Genomic DNA, 17,256 nt, shown 5'->3' with positions numbered 1-17,256 from the left:
CCGGCAGATTGCTATTTAACCGCGTTACTTTTAATCGACGTCGCCTTCACAGAAGAGGCTTCCGCGGTGCTTTCCCATCGGTTGATCGATAATTGCAATTTGATCCATCGTGTCCTTTTTCTTTTTCGCTTGCTCCGTCCTTTTCCATTAAACGTTTCGTTAAAATTTTAACTTCAACGTCTGATCGAATTTTACATCGATTCCTTAAGCATACAGCTTTCACGAATATCCAATTTCTGACTAATTTTTGCTCGGTGATTTTAATCGTTCGTAAAGGTTAAAGCAATCGAACTGATTTTGTTTTTATATCGTGTTAACGTCGCGTACTGAGCATTTTCGTCGCCGACTTCGGAGCAAACATTCCGCGAATGAAAATTGATGGGAATAATTAATTTATCCGAACATCTGTCCTGCTTGATAGGTGTGAGTTAGCACGAATTTAGATCTATCGTTTTGTTTGCGACTAGTCGAGTCATCTTCATTCGCTCGCAGATGTGAACGTATGATATCGTTACGTTAAAAAAGAGAAGTAAAAGGCGAAATTGAAAACGAGTTACCCTGGAAACGCTTTTATAAATAAACGTGTGTTCGAAACGACGCTGAAAGAAGCCCACAGTTGCCAATAAAGATCGTTGAAGTATTTTATTGACATTTTATGACGCTTAGTCACCGCGGTTGATTCAACGAAGTAAATTTAAACGATTCTCGAAAACAATATGCAACGTACAGCGTACAATGAGCGATACGGTAGAAGAATATATCGGCAAAACTGTCGTTCGTTGTTCATTTGGAAGAACACGGCAACGTTCCACTAATTATTTTGTCATTATCGGTAGAAGCAGAAAAAAGGGGAGATAGAGTACACGTGTATGTCGAGAAAAGCAAGGTTATCAAATAGAAAGGTGAATCGCACTCGACGAGATTTCACGACCTCGCGAGTGTCCTCATCCTCCGGTTATGTAGGCATACATACGCGTCTAGAGGAAGTCACCACACCGTGCACGGCGTAGAATAAACGGTCAGTGACGCGCGGTAATGGCCGACATCCTAATCCTGGCCCCCTACAGCTTAATGCCATACACTCCGCAATGATAATGCTGCATGTGCTTTTTGTCATTACCAGTAGTCACCATTCTACCCCGTAATGAGCATCGCCGCGTCAGCTCCTTCGCTAGGATTCGCCGTTATCCGATATCTTGCGATCGACCTTCTCTCCTCAATCGCGTTACGAATTTTCATCCGGTTCTCCAACGAGCCGTTCTGCAATTTCTCACTTTTGCGTTGGATCTCTTCTTTCTTTCCTATTTCCGTTACGTTGCTAACGGAGAATTGTTCAAACCGGACAAACCGACGATCTCGCCGAACGACGAAAGAGCTTGATTCGACGATAAAACGATCGAACGAGGTTCTATCCATCGATCAAAGACTGTAAACTGCGTTTGTTTAATCTATAAAACGAATAAGAGGTAGCGTCTCGTGTATATACGCCACGTACGAGAATCGCAGGGTTACACGGAATACGTGCTGTAATTTGTTCTTCGCTCGTTCATGACTCGGACTTTATTCGGATAATTCGATCTAACCGAGGTACGGATAATTATAATCGAGATGCTGCTGTATGTTGCATGGCTCGGAAGATGGAAAAACGTGCGGGTAGGTTGGACCGAACACGCGTGATCGTCACAGGCAAAGACATGACGTCACAGGTCTTGACCCCCTACTTGTACGTATAGATATAGCGGCGTTCCGAAGCATCATCTGCGGGCCCAAGACGTGGAGAGACGAGGAGGAAGCGGAGCAGGAGAGGTGGCCCGCAGCTGCCGCCCTGGCTGCCAACACAATAATATCTAATTAATTTATTAATGAGGTTAAGTTGGCAGGATTGGACGGCAGACAGCGCGAGCCGCCGGTTCGTACGGCGTTGGCCCGTTTTACTGGAACGTCTTTTCTCTCGTTTGCTCTCTTTCTCTCTGCTGCTTCTCTCGTCGCGAGAACGAATTAAGCTTAATCAGAGCAAAAGTGTTGGGCGCGCGTGCGAGCAGGGCCGCAACGGCCCTTCGCGCTTTCAAACGTCTTCTCGAATCTTTGCTTTTCCATCGTGTTTCATTCTCGGTTGCCGCAGTCGCTTGCCCTACGATCTCTTTAACACGTATCGTTTATATCGATGATATTATACTCGTTCGTTACGACGAGACGAAACTCGAACAAGTTGCTTCTCCCTCGGAATAAATCTCGGCGCTAGGATAATTTAAAACGATCGCGCGTCGTTTAACAAAATTATATTTTAATGCAACCTCCGTCCAAGAATCGTACGATATTCTCAAGATCGTCATCGATCGATTTTAATTCACGACGCTACGGATTTTAATCCGTTCGACGACGGTGCGATCGTTCGATCGATTCCATCGATTCCAACGCCGTGCTTGGCTTTCTCGAATATTCTATTTAACTAATAGAAGCACAATTTATATTTATACCGATTGTCAGCTTGAGCCTGCGTGTCAATTAAATCCATCAATTACATCGAATCGTTTAACCCGACCTTATCGTAATGTCTTGTTGACAACAGCCTTAATACGTTATATTATAAGATTTCATAAGTTACCTTTTTGCATCGACGCTTTTACGATCCTTCGTTTTAACCGTTCGATCGAATCGAGTCTTTGAGGCGTCGACGGTGCGAGTTTATTCTGTTATTAGTACTTGAGGCGTTCGAGCGCACTTCGTCGTAGCTACGAGTCAAATAACATGGCGGAATGACGTTCGTTCTCGAGATCGTGGCGGTGTAAAAAATGCTCGAGGAACAGAATCGTTCGGGAAAAATCATATCGCGTTAAATTCCGACTCGGCTCTCCAGCGGAAGCTTCGGCTGTAGACAGCTCGAGTCCCCGGAGGGATTCACGGTGCCGGTTGACGAGAACGAGCACGGACAGCCGCCCTTATACCCATCATCGTCAACCTCTTTCCAGCGGTTCGTTCAGCTTCTTCTCTTCGCGAAAATCCCCTCAACGGCTATCCTGTTATTACGTGGCCATAAAAAACAGTCGCCTTCCACGGCCACCGTACGGCGTCGCGTCGCATCGCGTCGCAGATATCGACGATGCTTTCCATCCCGCAACTACGGATATCGCACGGCCAAACGATCGAAACAGAAGTTAAACGTCGGCCCATGGATCGTATTAGAATAATTCGACGCGATCGTCGAACAATCGCGCTGCATTAGGTGTTAGACGATAAAATACGAAATGACGGAAAATCGCGAACAGATATCGAAACGATAAAGAGGCGATGCATCGAAGAACGAGCCAAATGAATAGTCGAATGTGCATATATTTGTGGTGGTGGTGAATTTAAATACTTTGACGCGTTCACTCGAGGACCGATACGCCTGCAAAATTGAGTTGCATTTGATTCGGCTGTTTGTGGAATGTTATTTTCCATGGTACTACGGCTTCGAAACGAGTGATTCAAAATTGAAAAAAGAAGAAATAGCAATCAGGAGAGATACGTGTAATAAATTTGCAAATTTGGGAAAATAACGTGCGAAGTTAAAAACTCCTCGACCGATTAAATTTAGTCGAATAATATCGAATCGAAAAGTCACTGTATAAATAATTGTTAAACTATTCGCAATTTACCATAGTTTGGTCGAAATGCGTTTAAAGCATTGAATCAATATTCAAAGATTCAAAGTACCGTTTGTGATCTTGCGTCATTTGCAAATATTCGAGGTAAATATTTTTGATGCGTTGCGTCAGTAATGTCAATGATTTGATATATGACGAACGACAAACGTCAGCAAAGTGTAAAAACTCGAAAAAGGACAAGAAATATCTTATAATGTTGGAAAAGATTCGTGAATCGAACGGTATCGTCTTCGAAACAGCGTGCACACTTCCGCCCGATACAAAATTAAACAACGATATCGATTTTTCTGCGATACGTTTCGTAACGCTATTAATAGCAGCTAATAGCTATAAAATATCATTTACTTTAAACGGGATAAAATTATTCGATGTCAAACTCGGTGATTCTGATCCGTCGGACGACATGATCTGCAACTATAGTTAGTTTACTTTCTACCGTAGTTCGTAAATAAGTAAGTACTCCTCACGAACATCGCCCGGCAAGTATTACTTGAAATATACCATTCAGATATATTTAATTTATTTACGGAAATTGGAGGAGATATTAGATGCAAAATCGGACGAGCAACGGCAAAGAAGTTATGGGAAATGATACTGTATTTGTCTATCAGAGTTTGTAATTTATAAGAACATTAAAGTGCATAGGCATTATACGATATTAACAATTCCTGCCGTTACAATTGTACCGAAACGATTGAAACACTTGATTCTTTCGAATATTATCCAATTTTCTCAAGCACCCTATCAAACATAATTGAAAATATAGCCAAATGCTATTATAGCGGGTTCAAACTGGTAAATTAGCTTGGTACGAACCAGTTACACTTAAGGAAATCCCTTGCTGGATTAATTTATTCGCGAAAATTGTTGGCAGGCTGTATACAACTGAAAAGTCGTCCGTTAAAACTTTGTTTATAAACCTTTGAATAAATTTGTCGTCGATAAAAATGTCCTGCACTAAAAATTCACGAGTATAGTTTAAATTTCTGTTAATGCGTACACATTATATTGTGATCATCGTTGCCCGACGAACTAAGGCTTTCGCTACTTTTTCTGCCGATATTTTTCCCAATTGTACCGAATTATATAAAAAACGAAATTGTAGAAAATTTTCGTCTTTTACGATTCGAGCGCCAAACATGCTGAAATTCTTCGTCAAATTGCAGTAAGGAAACAAAAATTTAGATTCCTCTTAGTCGTACAGTCTGGAATTAAGAGTTGAAAAGGAAGATCGTTGGGAACAGTTGGAATATCAATCGCTCACCTTGACCAGGGGTGGACTATGCGTAGGTGGATGATAGTGTCCCGAAGAAGGGCTCGCGGGCGGCCCCGCGCCCCCGGGTGAAATGGTACCGCCTCCGGGGGTGAGAATCCTGGACTCGTGGCTGAACAACACTTTCCCGATTACCTCCGCACCCTCGCGGATCACCGTCGACCTTTCGAACCCCTTTACCGTGCGACGCGCTCGCGAGATCCACGATCTACCCCAAACGTTCTCTTCCCGCCAACTGTTCCCCTACAGTTTTCCCGATCACTGACACAACGATGATTTACTCGTGCCCTCGTTTAACACTGACACCAGTTTCTCGTCGTATATTATTTATTACTTTCGATAATATATACTTGGACGTGCGGATAATATTCGTCGACGACACTTTGGAAACATCAGACTGACAACGAGTCTTTGAGGTTTCTGTTCTTGCTTTGGCACTTTGGTTCGCAAACACTTGTTGAATTATATCGTTGTTCGGTTAATAAACGCACCGTTCGAGATGTACGTGACAGAGCTTGCCTGTTTCCATTGGTATCTGTAGGCTCTGGCGAATTTTGGTGGCGAGTCGTTGAAAGTTCGGTCGACCTGTTCGATCCTGAGATTTGCCCTCGAGGCGGATGCACATGCCCGACAGTTTCCGAAGATCGCAAACGTGAATTTCCGATCAGAATTCAGGTATACGAAAGTTTCGTCGAACCAGCTGATCGACGCGCAAGAAACAAGTATCCGTTACGCGTCACTTAGTCGAACAATGTCCTCAAACTTTCTTCACGAGCCCTCCTTATTCACAGCAATTAGTCATTCTTCTACGAGAAGTCTTCCATCTTTAAACTCCTCCTTCCATCAAGCTCCAATGAAACTTTTACGGGAATTCTCGATCATCCAGCTGACGCGAGATGACATGGATCACCTAACAAATCTTGCTCGATAACTCTCGTCCTGATACAATCGCACACCAACGATCTTACGACGGTATTCACCTAGTCCTCAAACACCTCGTCCTCTCTCTCTCTCTCCTCTCTCACTCTCTCTCCCTCTCTCTCTCTCTCTTTCTCTCTCGAGTTCTAACACGGAGTCTTGAAATAAAAAGACGTTTTCCAAGAGAATCTCGTCCTCGACACTGTTAACTCATCGAGTTCTCGGGTCCTTCTCGACAGCATCTGTGATGTTAGGAGCGGAGGTTGCACCGATCCGATCGCTGCGTGATGTTTGAACGAGTATGATCCGCGGGCCGTGATCGTGTTGGCCGAAAAACCGGAGGAGTCGCGATTCGAGGCGTCGAAGAGGGTCCCAGAGCTGGATTGTGTGTCGCGATACGGTGTCGCTTCGACGGCCAGGCAGCAAAAGCGTGTTCGATAGGCGGAACCACGCAGGCGTCGAGCGACTCGCGAGGCGTGGTCTACGATTTCTCTTCTCTGTTCGACCATCCGAGTTGATCGCGTCGTTGCAACCGCTTTACGCGGGGGTGGCGGAATCACCACGTGGTTTTATTGGCCAAATAACGCGTACGACAAACATCCCTACCGTGGGCAACCCGAGTGTCTCCCCGTGTGTTGTAACTCACCCTCGGATCTACGCGTAGGCACTTTGGACGAGAGGAGAGGCAATAGTCGTCATGGTGTAAATCGTGTTTACCCCTCGTCCATAGTGATTCTCTCGTTTGTATCAGCCGCGCTCCACCTCGACCCACACCCCCCTCTCTCTCTTTCTCTCGCTCTCTCTCCTCTTCGAGTCGCTCCAAGTTTATCCTTGTCTGTCGTGGCTCGCGAATAATCTCCCTCTCCGAGGAAGGACGAACGCGTCGTGCCGTTCATCCTCCTTCAGGCCGTATCTTGGACGACGTTCCTGGCTCTTGCATGCCGGACATTTGGCCAACTCGCAACTAAGCACAAGAACTCGTGCTTGTAGATACGTATACGGACGTGAACGACGTTTGCCTCTTCGCGGTTCACTCTGCACCTACTTGAACGCTTTCTTGTGTTTGAGTTTCGCCGAGAGGCTCTTAAGATACGTATTATAATTTTCGGTAATTAAGTCCAATTAATCCGTTATACGTACGAGTTACGTCGTTCTTGTCTCTCTCTATCTTTATTTTACGTATTTCGATAGTTTAAACGCGTCCGAATATCGTACACTCGATCGTAAGTGTCTTTTTCTATTTTTCTATACGAAGACATTCTCTTACCTAAAGACTTCAAAAAACTGAAAGTCTTATTTGGAAGTACGAACCGATCTAATACCACGGAAAGAAACGTCAGCTCTGTTCAAATTGAAAGTAACGTTGTATCTCTTTCGACGAACAAAAATTGAAATCAACCTTGGACCGAGTCGGGTCTCAAGGCCAATAGAAGTAACAAAAGAGAAAGAAGAGAAAGAAGTGGATAAAATGTGATACAAGGAATCCGGCGTCTCGATTTTTCCGCAATTTTCCCGAGGCTTGATCGGTTCCAATTTCATCCCCTATCGAATTGCGCTTTGCCGGGAATTCAAGATACTCGTATATTCGCCGAGCAAAAACGTAGAGCCTTCGCCGATGACGTTTTCGAATCAAATACGCACTTATCCGTGTCCATATATTCTCTTTCCATTTGATTCTTCCAACCCTTCGGGGATAGCCCTGATTTTTGATGCCCAGGGAGCGCGCGTACGTAAATCAACGCGATAGGAAAATACCGCGAGGCGATGCCGATCAGAACGTAAGACGCAGAGCGGAACGGAAAGGGACGAGACCTATGGAAACAAAGAAGAGTGAATCGAAGAAAGCGAAGAAGAAAATGCGAAGATAAATTGATATATAGGAAAAGATAGAGAAAGATTGAACGGATAAAGTGGATAGAATTGAAACGACGTAAATATGTTTGCTCGCAGAAATTAAAATCCGATGAAAGTAAGACGAGACCAAAATTTTAAAACATACTTAAAGGAGAAATAAGGAGAAATAAGGTCATACGTATAATTCTGTTATATGAAATCGGGATTGACTACTAAATAGCTGGATATAGGCAGAGAACGAAAGTAAATGATTAGAGAAGACAACAGCGAAAACGGGCGGAGAAGCAATCAGAGAACACAGAAGTACTAAATTCGAGGAAAGGAAAACAGAGACAGGAAGAGCAAGAGACTGAGTTAGGAGAATAATCGAGTTTCCTGATGACTAGATTACACCGGTCTACGCTTGCGAACTACATACCACGTATAGAGTACCTATACCGCGTATAGCTAGTCCGCCCTCTATGATACTGACTCCATTGGAAATATCCGGTTATCTATTCCGAATTTTTCCCCACCGTTTACAGGCATGATTTTCTTTCCGCGACAGGGGACAGCGAGTAGATTTGCGAATCGTTTCGCTTTGCTGGCTTTTAAAACGATAGAGCGGTAAAAAATGACTCGCAAGAAAATATCGCGAAACAACGTTCTACTCTCTGTTTACGTTTCCATCGACTATTCTGTGTCCAGCGAAGACGAAAGCTAAAGCAATTAATGCACAGCAAGCTAAGCCCTCAAAAAACACTGGAAAACGCAGGTGTAACTCGTAGCTGCGCGAGATTCAACCACCGTTTCAACCTCGACTCCGTAACTCCTCCTAAGTTCTCGTCTTTCTGTCCAGCTAGAATTCCAACAGCGTCGGCGAGCGGGTTGCGGAGCTTGTTTAATAAAATAACCTCGTTACGCCGCAGCTAGGAGCCGAGAGGGGTGTTCCGCGGGGGTGCTAGAGGATCTGTCGGAGTGTAAAAGACTGAGTCTGGAACGCGAGGCCGTCGGAGAAGGAGGTGGCGGTTGGAAGGAGGACGAGGATGGTTCGGTAGAGGGCTAATGTAGCAGCGGTGGCTGCTCGCCTTGGCTTGCCAGTAAGAGACGAGAAATGGACGGGGTTTGGGGGCCGCGGGGAGCGAGGTTGGGGGTGCTGCGGATCCCACTGCGGAGGAAGCGAGATGGACGGCCACGAGGGGAAGGGAGGGGGGAGTACTAATACATAAAGTAGCTTAAAGTAGAAAATTGTGGAAGCGTCGTGATGCCTGGTGATTGCGTTACCTCCGGGGCTTTGATTTAAAATGCAACGAGGGGCCAACCAGCCGGTGGGGATGGGGGTGTCGGAGAAAACGGGCCGCGGGAGGAGCGGAGAGAGTCGAGAGGGGTAGGTTGGAAGGATGGATCGTGCCTGGGAGCCATGTTCCTCCTGCGGGAACGTCAGCCAGCCTTCGCTGCTGGATGGAACAGTGGCTGGCGAAGGGGTTGGCGGGGTGAAAGAGAACGAAGAAGGGCAAAAGGCGGCGGTGGTGGTAGTACCGACGCTGTACCTAGTACCGATGGTGGTCGTGGCGATGGCGATGTTGGAAGCTTCTCGGTTGTTGTACGTTGAGAAAGACGCGCGAGGGGATTGGCGTTCTTTGCCGCAACACGCCGGATCGACTCCCAGATCGGCTGCTTTGTTGCTCGGTACTTTTATTTTTCACCCGCGCTCGATAATCCCTTCTATTGGGTCAACCTCTTTACCATCCACTTCTACGCGGAATCTCTTTGTTTCGCGGTTTATTCGCGACACCGAGATCGCGACAATTTGCTCCGTTCTCCTCTTCTCTTTTTTTCTATCTCTTGGTAGGGTGGTCGGTTTTCTTAAGTGACCCTCGTGTTTTGCCTCTTTAGCGGGATTTCGCGATAACGAAACGAACATTTGAGAGATGGATTCGAGAATAAAATGTAGCGAGGATGCTCGGTGTGATCAAGCGTCTGTGTAGTTTTGAATGTAGGTGTAAGTAGCTGTTAAAAAAATCACAAGGCGGAACATTGAAATTTGTTGTCGCAACGTAAAGTAAATTCTCTTTCGATTAAAAAATTATTCCGGCTAGCAAAATCGCCCATACCTATCCGAGGAATTATCCTTTATCACGAAGGAAGATCCACGTTGCGCAAATGTCGCGCAGCGTCGTTTCAAACTCAACGACGAAAATTGCCATTAAAGTCAGATTGTCGACGTAGACGGTGTCTTTTTAATAAATTGCCTTGGTGAAATGCGATTAGGCGTAAACGCGATGTTTTAAGGGTGAAAAGCCACATAGGGTCGGCTCGTAACGCTCTTGAGTGACGGCGGATAGACAGGTCGAGACTTAAGGCTTCTGCCGCTGCAGGGGTAAATTCGGGGGGGCGACAGATGATTTAGCGCGGTGTTTCTCGTGTCACTGTATCAAACATCCGAGGAACTTGGCAGCTCGGAGGAGAATTCGATATTTCACACATTCCTGCGACCCCTTCTTTTTCGAACGGGGGATGAAAATATTTTCTTTTCCATTAATTTCGCCATTCGTTTGAAACTTTAAATCGATTAATTTTTTCTTTTTTCGCGTATCGCTGCTTGCAAATGGATCTAGTAGATGTCGCAGTTCTTATCGTCTGTATCGAAGATATTTTATCGAATATACGAAACTTACGAGACAGCCTAATAAACGTCAGTGTCAGAAAATATTCCAAAAGATTAACAATGTAGTACCTATCGCAGTAAGGATTCGGAATGTTGAGTCTCTTTCTCTGGCCTTTCGTGGGATTGAAAGATCCGCGAAGGGAAATGAAGCGACCGCCGTGAATGGACGATCGGTGTCGAATTTGATGAATCTAGTTTGTTAGATCGCGACTCGGATGCACGGCGGATAAGAAAAATGACCGAGCGAAGGGTGGATCCTTTACCGAAGGAATTCGAGTGTCAATCCATATCTCTTTCTCCTCTGATCCCTTCATCCTCCGGGACTTGGACACAGAGGGAACGCAAGACGGGAAGAGGATCAACGACGCCGTCCTGGCGTTCAAAGGGCACAGGAAATGATGGAAGAAGAGGGGTAGAATTAAAGAAAGAGCACGAAGAACGCTGGCATGATATTCTTGACGCAGATTGACGTCTTGAGGAACGTAGAATGTGCAGAGAAATTGTTTGTATGAGTGATACTGGAACACGTGTTCCATTTTAGTAGATTCTAACTCTCGATCGCTATCTTTGGATCGTAGATGATCTAAAAGTTTTTAGGTCGTCTTATGTATTTTAGAGTACTTCGATTGTTGTCTATCGTTGTACGGTAATGCAAATCGAGAATTCAGGCAGGTTAATCTATCATCCGCTGATTCTATACTTTTTTTAAGTGACTTTTTAATTGAAATTAATACTTTCGTTATAGTCACTTGTGCTTGATTTTTTGCTGTTTCAATTGTAGATAACCGTGAAGCAACTCGAGCACGACACGATGTAGAAAGATCGATATCGTAAGAAGCAATAAAGAAATTAAAAACAAAAATACACGAAGAACGTAAACTGCCTTTCTCTGACGCGGATTGACGTCTACGAATCGTAAAGTTAAGATAAACTCGTGACACGAGAGGGAGCATTAGCTTTAAAATAAAGCTGAGAAGAGTGAAATCTTGAGAGAAATCGCGCGTGAACCAGGATGACGTATTCTCCAAAGTATACTAATATTTTTTCATACAATTTTACATAATATATTTTAAATAATAACGTAACGTGGCTAGGAGCTCTTAAATTCATCGAGAAAGAAAGAGTGGAAACGATAATAAAATAATAAATATCGAGGTAACGCTAACAGAGAGAGGAAACAATTTGCGAATATCTTCGCGAAATGAATTGTCGCACAACGAGCTCGACACTAATCTTAGTTATCCTAGTTGAGCTTTCCAAGATGTTCCGGTGGTTCGCGAAGACGAGGCGAGCCAAGATTAAACATAATATGCGATAGCTTCATTCCGAAAATGAAACTGCGCCATTCTCTAACGACGATTGAATTATTTCCAGTATGACGGCGATAGGCCTTAAGAGAGGCAGAGAGCTTTTCTACTATGAAACTAAGTAATTTCGGTACACTCTGTTGTATCGTTAACGACTGTACAGTGAATACAGTGGAATCATTGGATTAAACTCTTTACGAAAAATTTATAGAAACGAGGAAATTTTCTGTTTCGTCTATCGTCTGTCGCCTATCTTTTTCGCCGTGAAAAATTACTAATTTTAGAACTATGTACTTCGTCATATATAAAATCATCCGAACAGAAACTTAGCTGTACGTTCTAATAGCACTTTGTGCAATTACAATTTACAAGTATTTTCTATTCGATCCTCGTACGATATTTGCAAGTTAATCGTTGATTAATATTACATTAGAAGCGTTAAATTTTACATTGGATTTTATGTTCTGTGCAAACAATACGTTTTCGAATATAATTCGTCTCCTTTAAATTCATGTCATTTTAATAGGAAATGTTTTATGTCAATGTATAATACATTAGTTGTATCGTATATGATTAAAACTTCTTTACGGGTTCCTTTTTATTTAAGTTTTGAAATTCTGTATACGTTTATTTGCTATATATTGTACATATAAATATACACGTAGACTTATACTTTGACATTACGACCTTTGTCAGTGACCGTTGGTCAGCAACGATTTACTTGTAGAGAGTTGATATTAATAATCGATTAAATAATTAATAATTAATCGATTTACAACGATTGATTGATACGAACTATATTGCATAGAATAGAAAGAGGAAGCTAGAAATTTCATCACACTCGCGTCGTATTTAATTCCAAAACTAGGCGAAACTTACACAAATTCGCCTGGTCTGGTTCTTATCACGTGTCTCGCGTACGCGAAATATCTCATCCTCCCTCGATTTCATCTTACCATCGTGTATCCTGCTCGCGATGCGCCGGCACGCTCGCGAAATTCTTTGAAAAACTACTCTGCAAAATTGGAGCCGCGAGAGGAGCAGCGAACGAGCCGACCGAATGAATAATAAATACGGTTATCGTTTAGTTGATATTTTGAGGGGCGCGGACGGATCCAGGCAACCAGAAGAGTGTCGCGGGGGGATGAAATGCAGCAATGGAGGCAAGAGGGAGATCAAAGCGTAGTTCCTCCAAGGGGGTGGTTGGTAAAGATGTTGCTTCTGCATTTTTATACTATTTCGACGGTATCTCGACATCTGGGCAATCGAACGAAGCGACCGTAATCACGAAGATAACATCGCTGATTATTACAAAGCAAGACGATTCTTAATAGAATTTGTTAAGAAAACGGTAATAATATTCGAGAATTTGTACACTTCTCGAAAGCGTATTTTCGAATAAATTGAACGAAGTTAAGCTTTCGATCGAGCGCAAAATCATTGACGAAACGTATAATCAGATTGAGGCTTGTCAAGATATAAAAAAGCAGGCGTTGCCATAAATACACGAGCATCTAATTGCGAAAGGAATTCCTACACAAATATCTGTAAAACTCGTTTCTCCGACTGGATACCGATAAGAGTCATCGCCAAAGAACAAATCGCCTTGACTAGAAAAAAAAGAAGAAAAAAGGAAAAGGCAGAAAAGAAAAACAATTAACGTGAAAAGAAGAAACAGGATCGAACCGCAAGAAGTTCGTTTTCCCGTTAGTCTGTCGATGGGGCGACTAATAACGATAACGATGCTAGAAACGATAATCGAGTTAGGGGTTTCCGCGGTTTCCACGGATCTCCCAGGGCGCTGATTGCTGGAACGGCGGCGGTTTAGCCGTCGGGATGGCCGATGCGCGCGGCGAGGCGACGCCACCGTTGCTGCCGTCGTGTACAACCGAGCGCACAGCACGTAGACGCAGAACACGCGGACCAAGGCGTAACGAATACACGCAATGCGATGCAAATTGGGCCTCTCTCTACGCGAACCAGTCAATCGGCCGGTTACCTACGCCGGTGCAACGCGATGCTATTACTAACATCGCTATTCTATTATGACATTACGGTTCCCCGAGCAGCAGTCTGGCTATTACCGGGCCGGACTCTCCCTCCAGGCGTTCGATTCGGGATAACTCGGTAACTAGTCATCGAGACGCCAGAGACAATGCCCGATCGGCTGCCCGAGGCCGCTCTCTCAATTTATTTTCACGCATTTAATCGTCTCTCCCTTTCTCCCTTTTGTATGCATATGTATCATCGCTCATAAGTATCCAGACGGTTTGGCGGATTTACGTATATCGTAACGATGTATGAACTTTATCAAAATGTAATAAGATTCGTGTAATGGGTTCATTGTCTGGATTCACGTAATTACATGCGAATAATTATTACACTCTTATACGGTCGAACAAACTATAGATCTGATCACCCGTTAGAAGATTTGGCAATACGAAAGGGAGGATGTCTCATAAGCGACGTCGTTTTTCTAAGAGCTAATTTTTCAAGTAGAACTTGTCGCGATAAGAATTTCGTGAGAAGCGGATAGATTAAATTTCATTGGTTGTCAATTCCATTCGATGAATGAAAGAGAAACAGCAACTCTCAAGTTCGATCTATTTTACGAGCTTCTCGCGCTACTCAATAAAACAGCGCTCGCTGTACATTCGCTTGATCAACTGATTTACGAAGTATACATTCTTGCTATTTAAACATTACATTGGTGAAGCCTTAATGTAGGATCGCTGTCATTTTAATCGTTTCAATCGAAATAACTACCATAATGTAATGCAATAAGGTCAGCGGACCACGTGGCGTCATCTCTAGAAATCTGACGCACATAAACTACGGGATCAACTGCTGTGTGCTTTATGAATCTATTCTGAGTATGTGTATATCACTGCAATTACACGGTTGTTTCTCGTTTCTTCGTATTCTACTTACAAAAGTTGCCACTGGCTGATACATGTGATATAACTTATGCCTTTCGACAGAACTTGCTTTTTGCGATAAAGTGGAACAATCGTGAAAAGCAACGCTGTCCTAAAAGATTTGTATTATTCGTATTATTATTGCTAAGGATATATATTTCGTCCCATTCATCGTTTGCCTAGTCATATCATAACATATCCTCGATTTATCCTTATTTGTTTTACAAGGAATTATGTTCATGATATACGGTCGTAGCATAAAGTAAAATAAAAATGAAAATAATAAAATGGAAATGTTAAGGAACTTGATATATCGTTTAAGACTTCATTTATATACATATGTGCCTCGTTATCAAACTTGAAATCCGCTATTAGCCTTGACGATGGCTGCACTGAATTACCGACATAGATAAAATCACGGCTTATGAAAATTATTCCATGCAGCCACTGCGTGGCGTGATGTGCAAGCAGTGTGTCGTAAAAATGCAGTCACTCTTATCCAAAGTAAATAAAAAGGCATCGTTGTTTCAATGTACAACGATACGTACAATAATGTCGGGGAAATTATGATGCGAAAGTACATTAAAACATTTTGTATCGATTTCACCACTGGAATCTAAGGAAAGAATATTTTTGAACAATGTTATTAGAAAATAGAAGAAAAAATAAGATATTAATTACACAGATATGTATAAGTTTTACGATAGAAGCAGTAAAAACACTGTATAGATTTAAATAAAACACTAACTATATAAAGAAGCGAATAGAGGAAGGAATTTGATTTGACTATAGTTTTTTTTTTTTTTTTATGATCTGGTATGAGCAGCCGATAAACAATTCGCTTGTGTCGGCGGAGCATTTTTGACGGAGAAGAGTAGTACAGATGGCGCGCCAGTCACGTGGCGCAATCCAAGAATAAATTTGAACTATCGTGAAGAATCGTGTTGAAGCGCAAGGCAGAAATGAAGCTACGCGCAATGCTATGCAAAAAAAGGATAGATGCGAACGATGGCAGTCGAGTCGAGTCGAAACACGAGTGAGCCGACTCGGTTCTGTATCCCCCGCATCACGCTGCATTTCAAAGGAGAATGGAATAGAATAACGCGTATCGTAGAATAGAGAAACGATCATCAATACCATCCAAGCGAGAAATATCAAACGTTGGAACGAGAAAGTACGAGAGGAAAGAGAAAACGTTGAAAGACTTAACGAAGATAACAAATACGAGGGATAAAGAGCAGTAACGACGTTAAGGAGAGAACGCGCGAGGAAGATAGACGATTCGAAGAACGCAGACGATAGATCGAGAAGGAGAAATCGGCTGAGAGTGAGAAAAAGAGAAACGGTGACAAGCAACGTTAAGAAGAGACGACATTATAGAGCGAGAGCACGATCGATAGAGTGGGATACAATGAGAAAGGGGTTATGGAGCAACGAGGAAAGCTATCGGTTGTAATAGCAGAGTGGGGATGAGTAGCGAGGGAGAGGGAAAGAACGATGTAGAAGAACAAAAGAGCGAGACAGCGGTAATCGCGGTAGTTCGCGACGAGAGACGGTGGAGAGGAGGTTGGTCCTTCGGCATTGGAGAGCGCGGAATTGTGGAGTAGAGCGAGCCGACGACGCACCGTCCGGGTCGTGCTCCTCGTCGAGGCCCTGTTCTCTTCTCGCGGTAGTTTCGTTCGGGTTGAATGGACGAGGGTACCAAGTGCAGAGTGCCGATCGGCGACGCCTGCGTGTCTATGCGCGTGTGCTTCGACTCCCTGTGCTTCTCGTCGACGCAGCAGCGGCTCGCCGACGAGGAGGACGCTTCCCAGCTGCCGACGCACGGCACCGTGGCCGTGGTCGCCGCGGCCGGCCAGAGGGCCATTTCGAACGTCACCGGAGCGACCACGATCACAGCTATGGGCACCCTTCGCGAGCTGCAGGAATTGCTGCGTGTCAAGGACGAGAAGATCACAGAGCTCGAGGCGCTTCTCTGTCGTCGCGATGCCGAGATACAAGAGTTACGGAGTCACCTCGACAAGTTTCTCAGTGTGCTTCCCTTCAAGTCACCCTTGACACCGACCAAACCAAGACCTAGAAAGCAGAGGGCGCAGGGAATCTCCGCGGAACCACCGCTCCAGGAGCTTGCTACTCTGACGGTCGTCGACAAGAGCGACAGGTTGGTGTCATACGATCGTTTCTTACTCTACCGATTAAACTCGTTAACCGGCGTGATTTCTTCGATCGTCGTTGCATTCTTTTTCGTCGCGACGGAAATAACCTTCGTTTCGACTACCTCTCTATAGGACACAGTGCGTTAAGTTGCAGTAGGTTAGCCACTTAATGCCGCGCATGCGTGTGTCTATGTGCGTGCGTTTTTACTCGATCACATTCGCGCTCGCGTTCGATTTGATGCTGTAATTTAACTGATTTTCGATCTGGTGCAAAGAAACATAATATTATTCGCGCGATCGTCATTGATGGACGAGATGTTTTCAAAAATATTTAACGTACTTTTTCTGACACGCGCGTTCCTATTCAAGTATATGGTTTTTGCTATTTGTTTGGGGCGACTGTGACGCGTCGGCGAATAATTTACGTTCGGATGTGTTCGGCGACAGTCGGTTAAATTTTACGTATTTTTACTAACGTCAACCAGCGCTGCTACTGTGCTGGCAGACGTGTTTATTATGACGAGAACACGCGTACA

General features: G+C 44.0%; 2 protein-coding genes across 2 annotated transcripts in view; one reads left to right on the top strand and one right to left on the bottom strand.

Moving 5' to 3' along the window:
- The window catches only part of LOC126922839 (paired mesoderm homeobox protein 2B-like), a 39,248-nt gene extending 32,964 nt beyond the window's left edge, over window positions 1-6,284 (bottom strand). Inside the window, exon 1 of the mRNA XM_050735783.1 lies at window positions 4,912-6,284. The gene's annotated coding sequence lies outside the window, so the exon portion shown is untranslated. The remainder of the gene's footprint in view (window positions 1-4,911) is intronic.
- Window positions 6,285-15,604: 9,320 nt separating this feature from the next.
- The window catches only part of LOC126922811 (cGMP-dependent protein kinase, isozyme 2 forms cD4/T1/T3A/T3B), a 55,085-nt gene continuing 53,433 nt past the window's right edge, over window positions 15,605-17,256 (top strand). Inside the window, exon 1 of the mRNA XM_050735734.1 lies at window positions 15,605-16,725. Coding sequence (XP_050591691.1) covers window positions 16,253-16,725 — 473 coding nt within the window. The 5' untranslated portion in view covers window positions 15,605-16,252. The remainder of the gene's footprint in view (window positions 16,726-17,256) is intronic.

This window comes from Bombus affinis, chromosome 12 (assembly GCF_024516045.1).
Source record: "Bombus affinis isolate iyBomAffi1 chromosome 12, iyBomAffi1.2, whole genome shotgun sequence".
In the NCBI taxonomy this organism is placed as follows: domain Eukaryota; kingdom Metazoa; phylum Arthropoda; class Insecta; order Hymenoptera; family Apidae; genus Bombus; species Bombus affinis.
The sequence above is the reverse complement of the archived record's forward strand: the minus strand, read 5'-3'. Positions and strand labels throughout refer to the sequence as shown.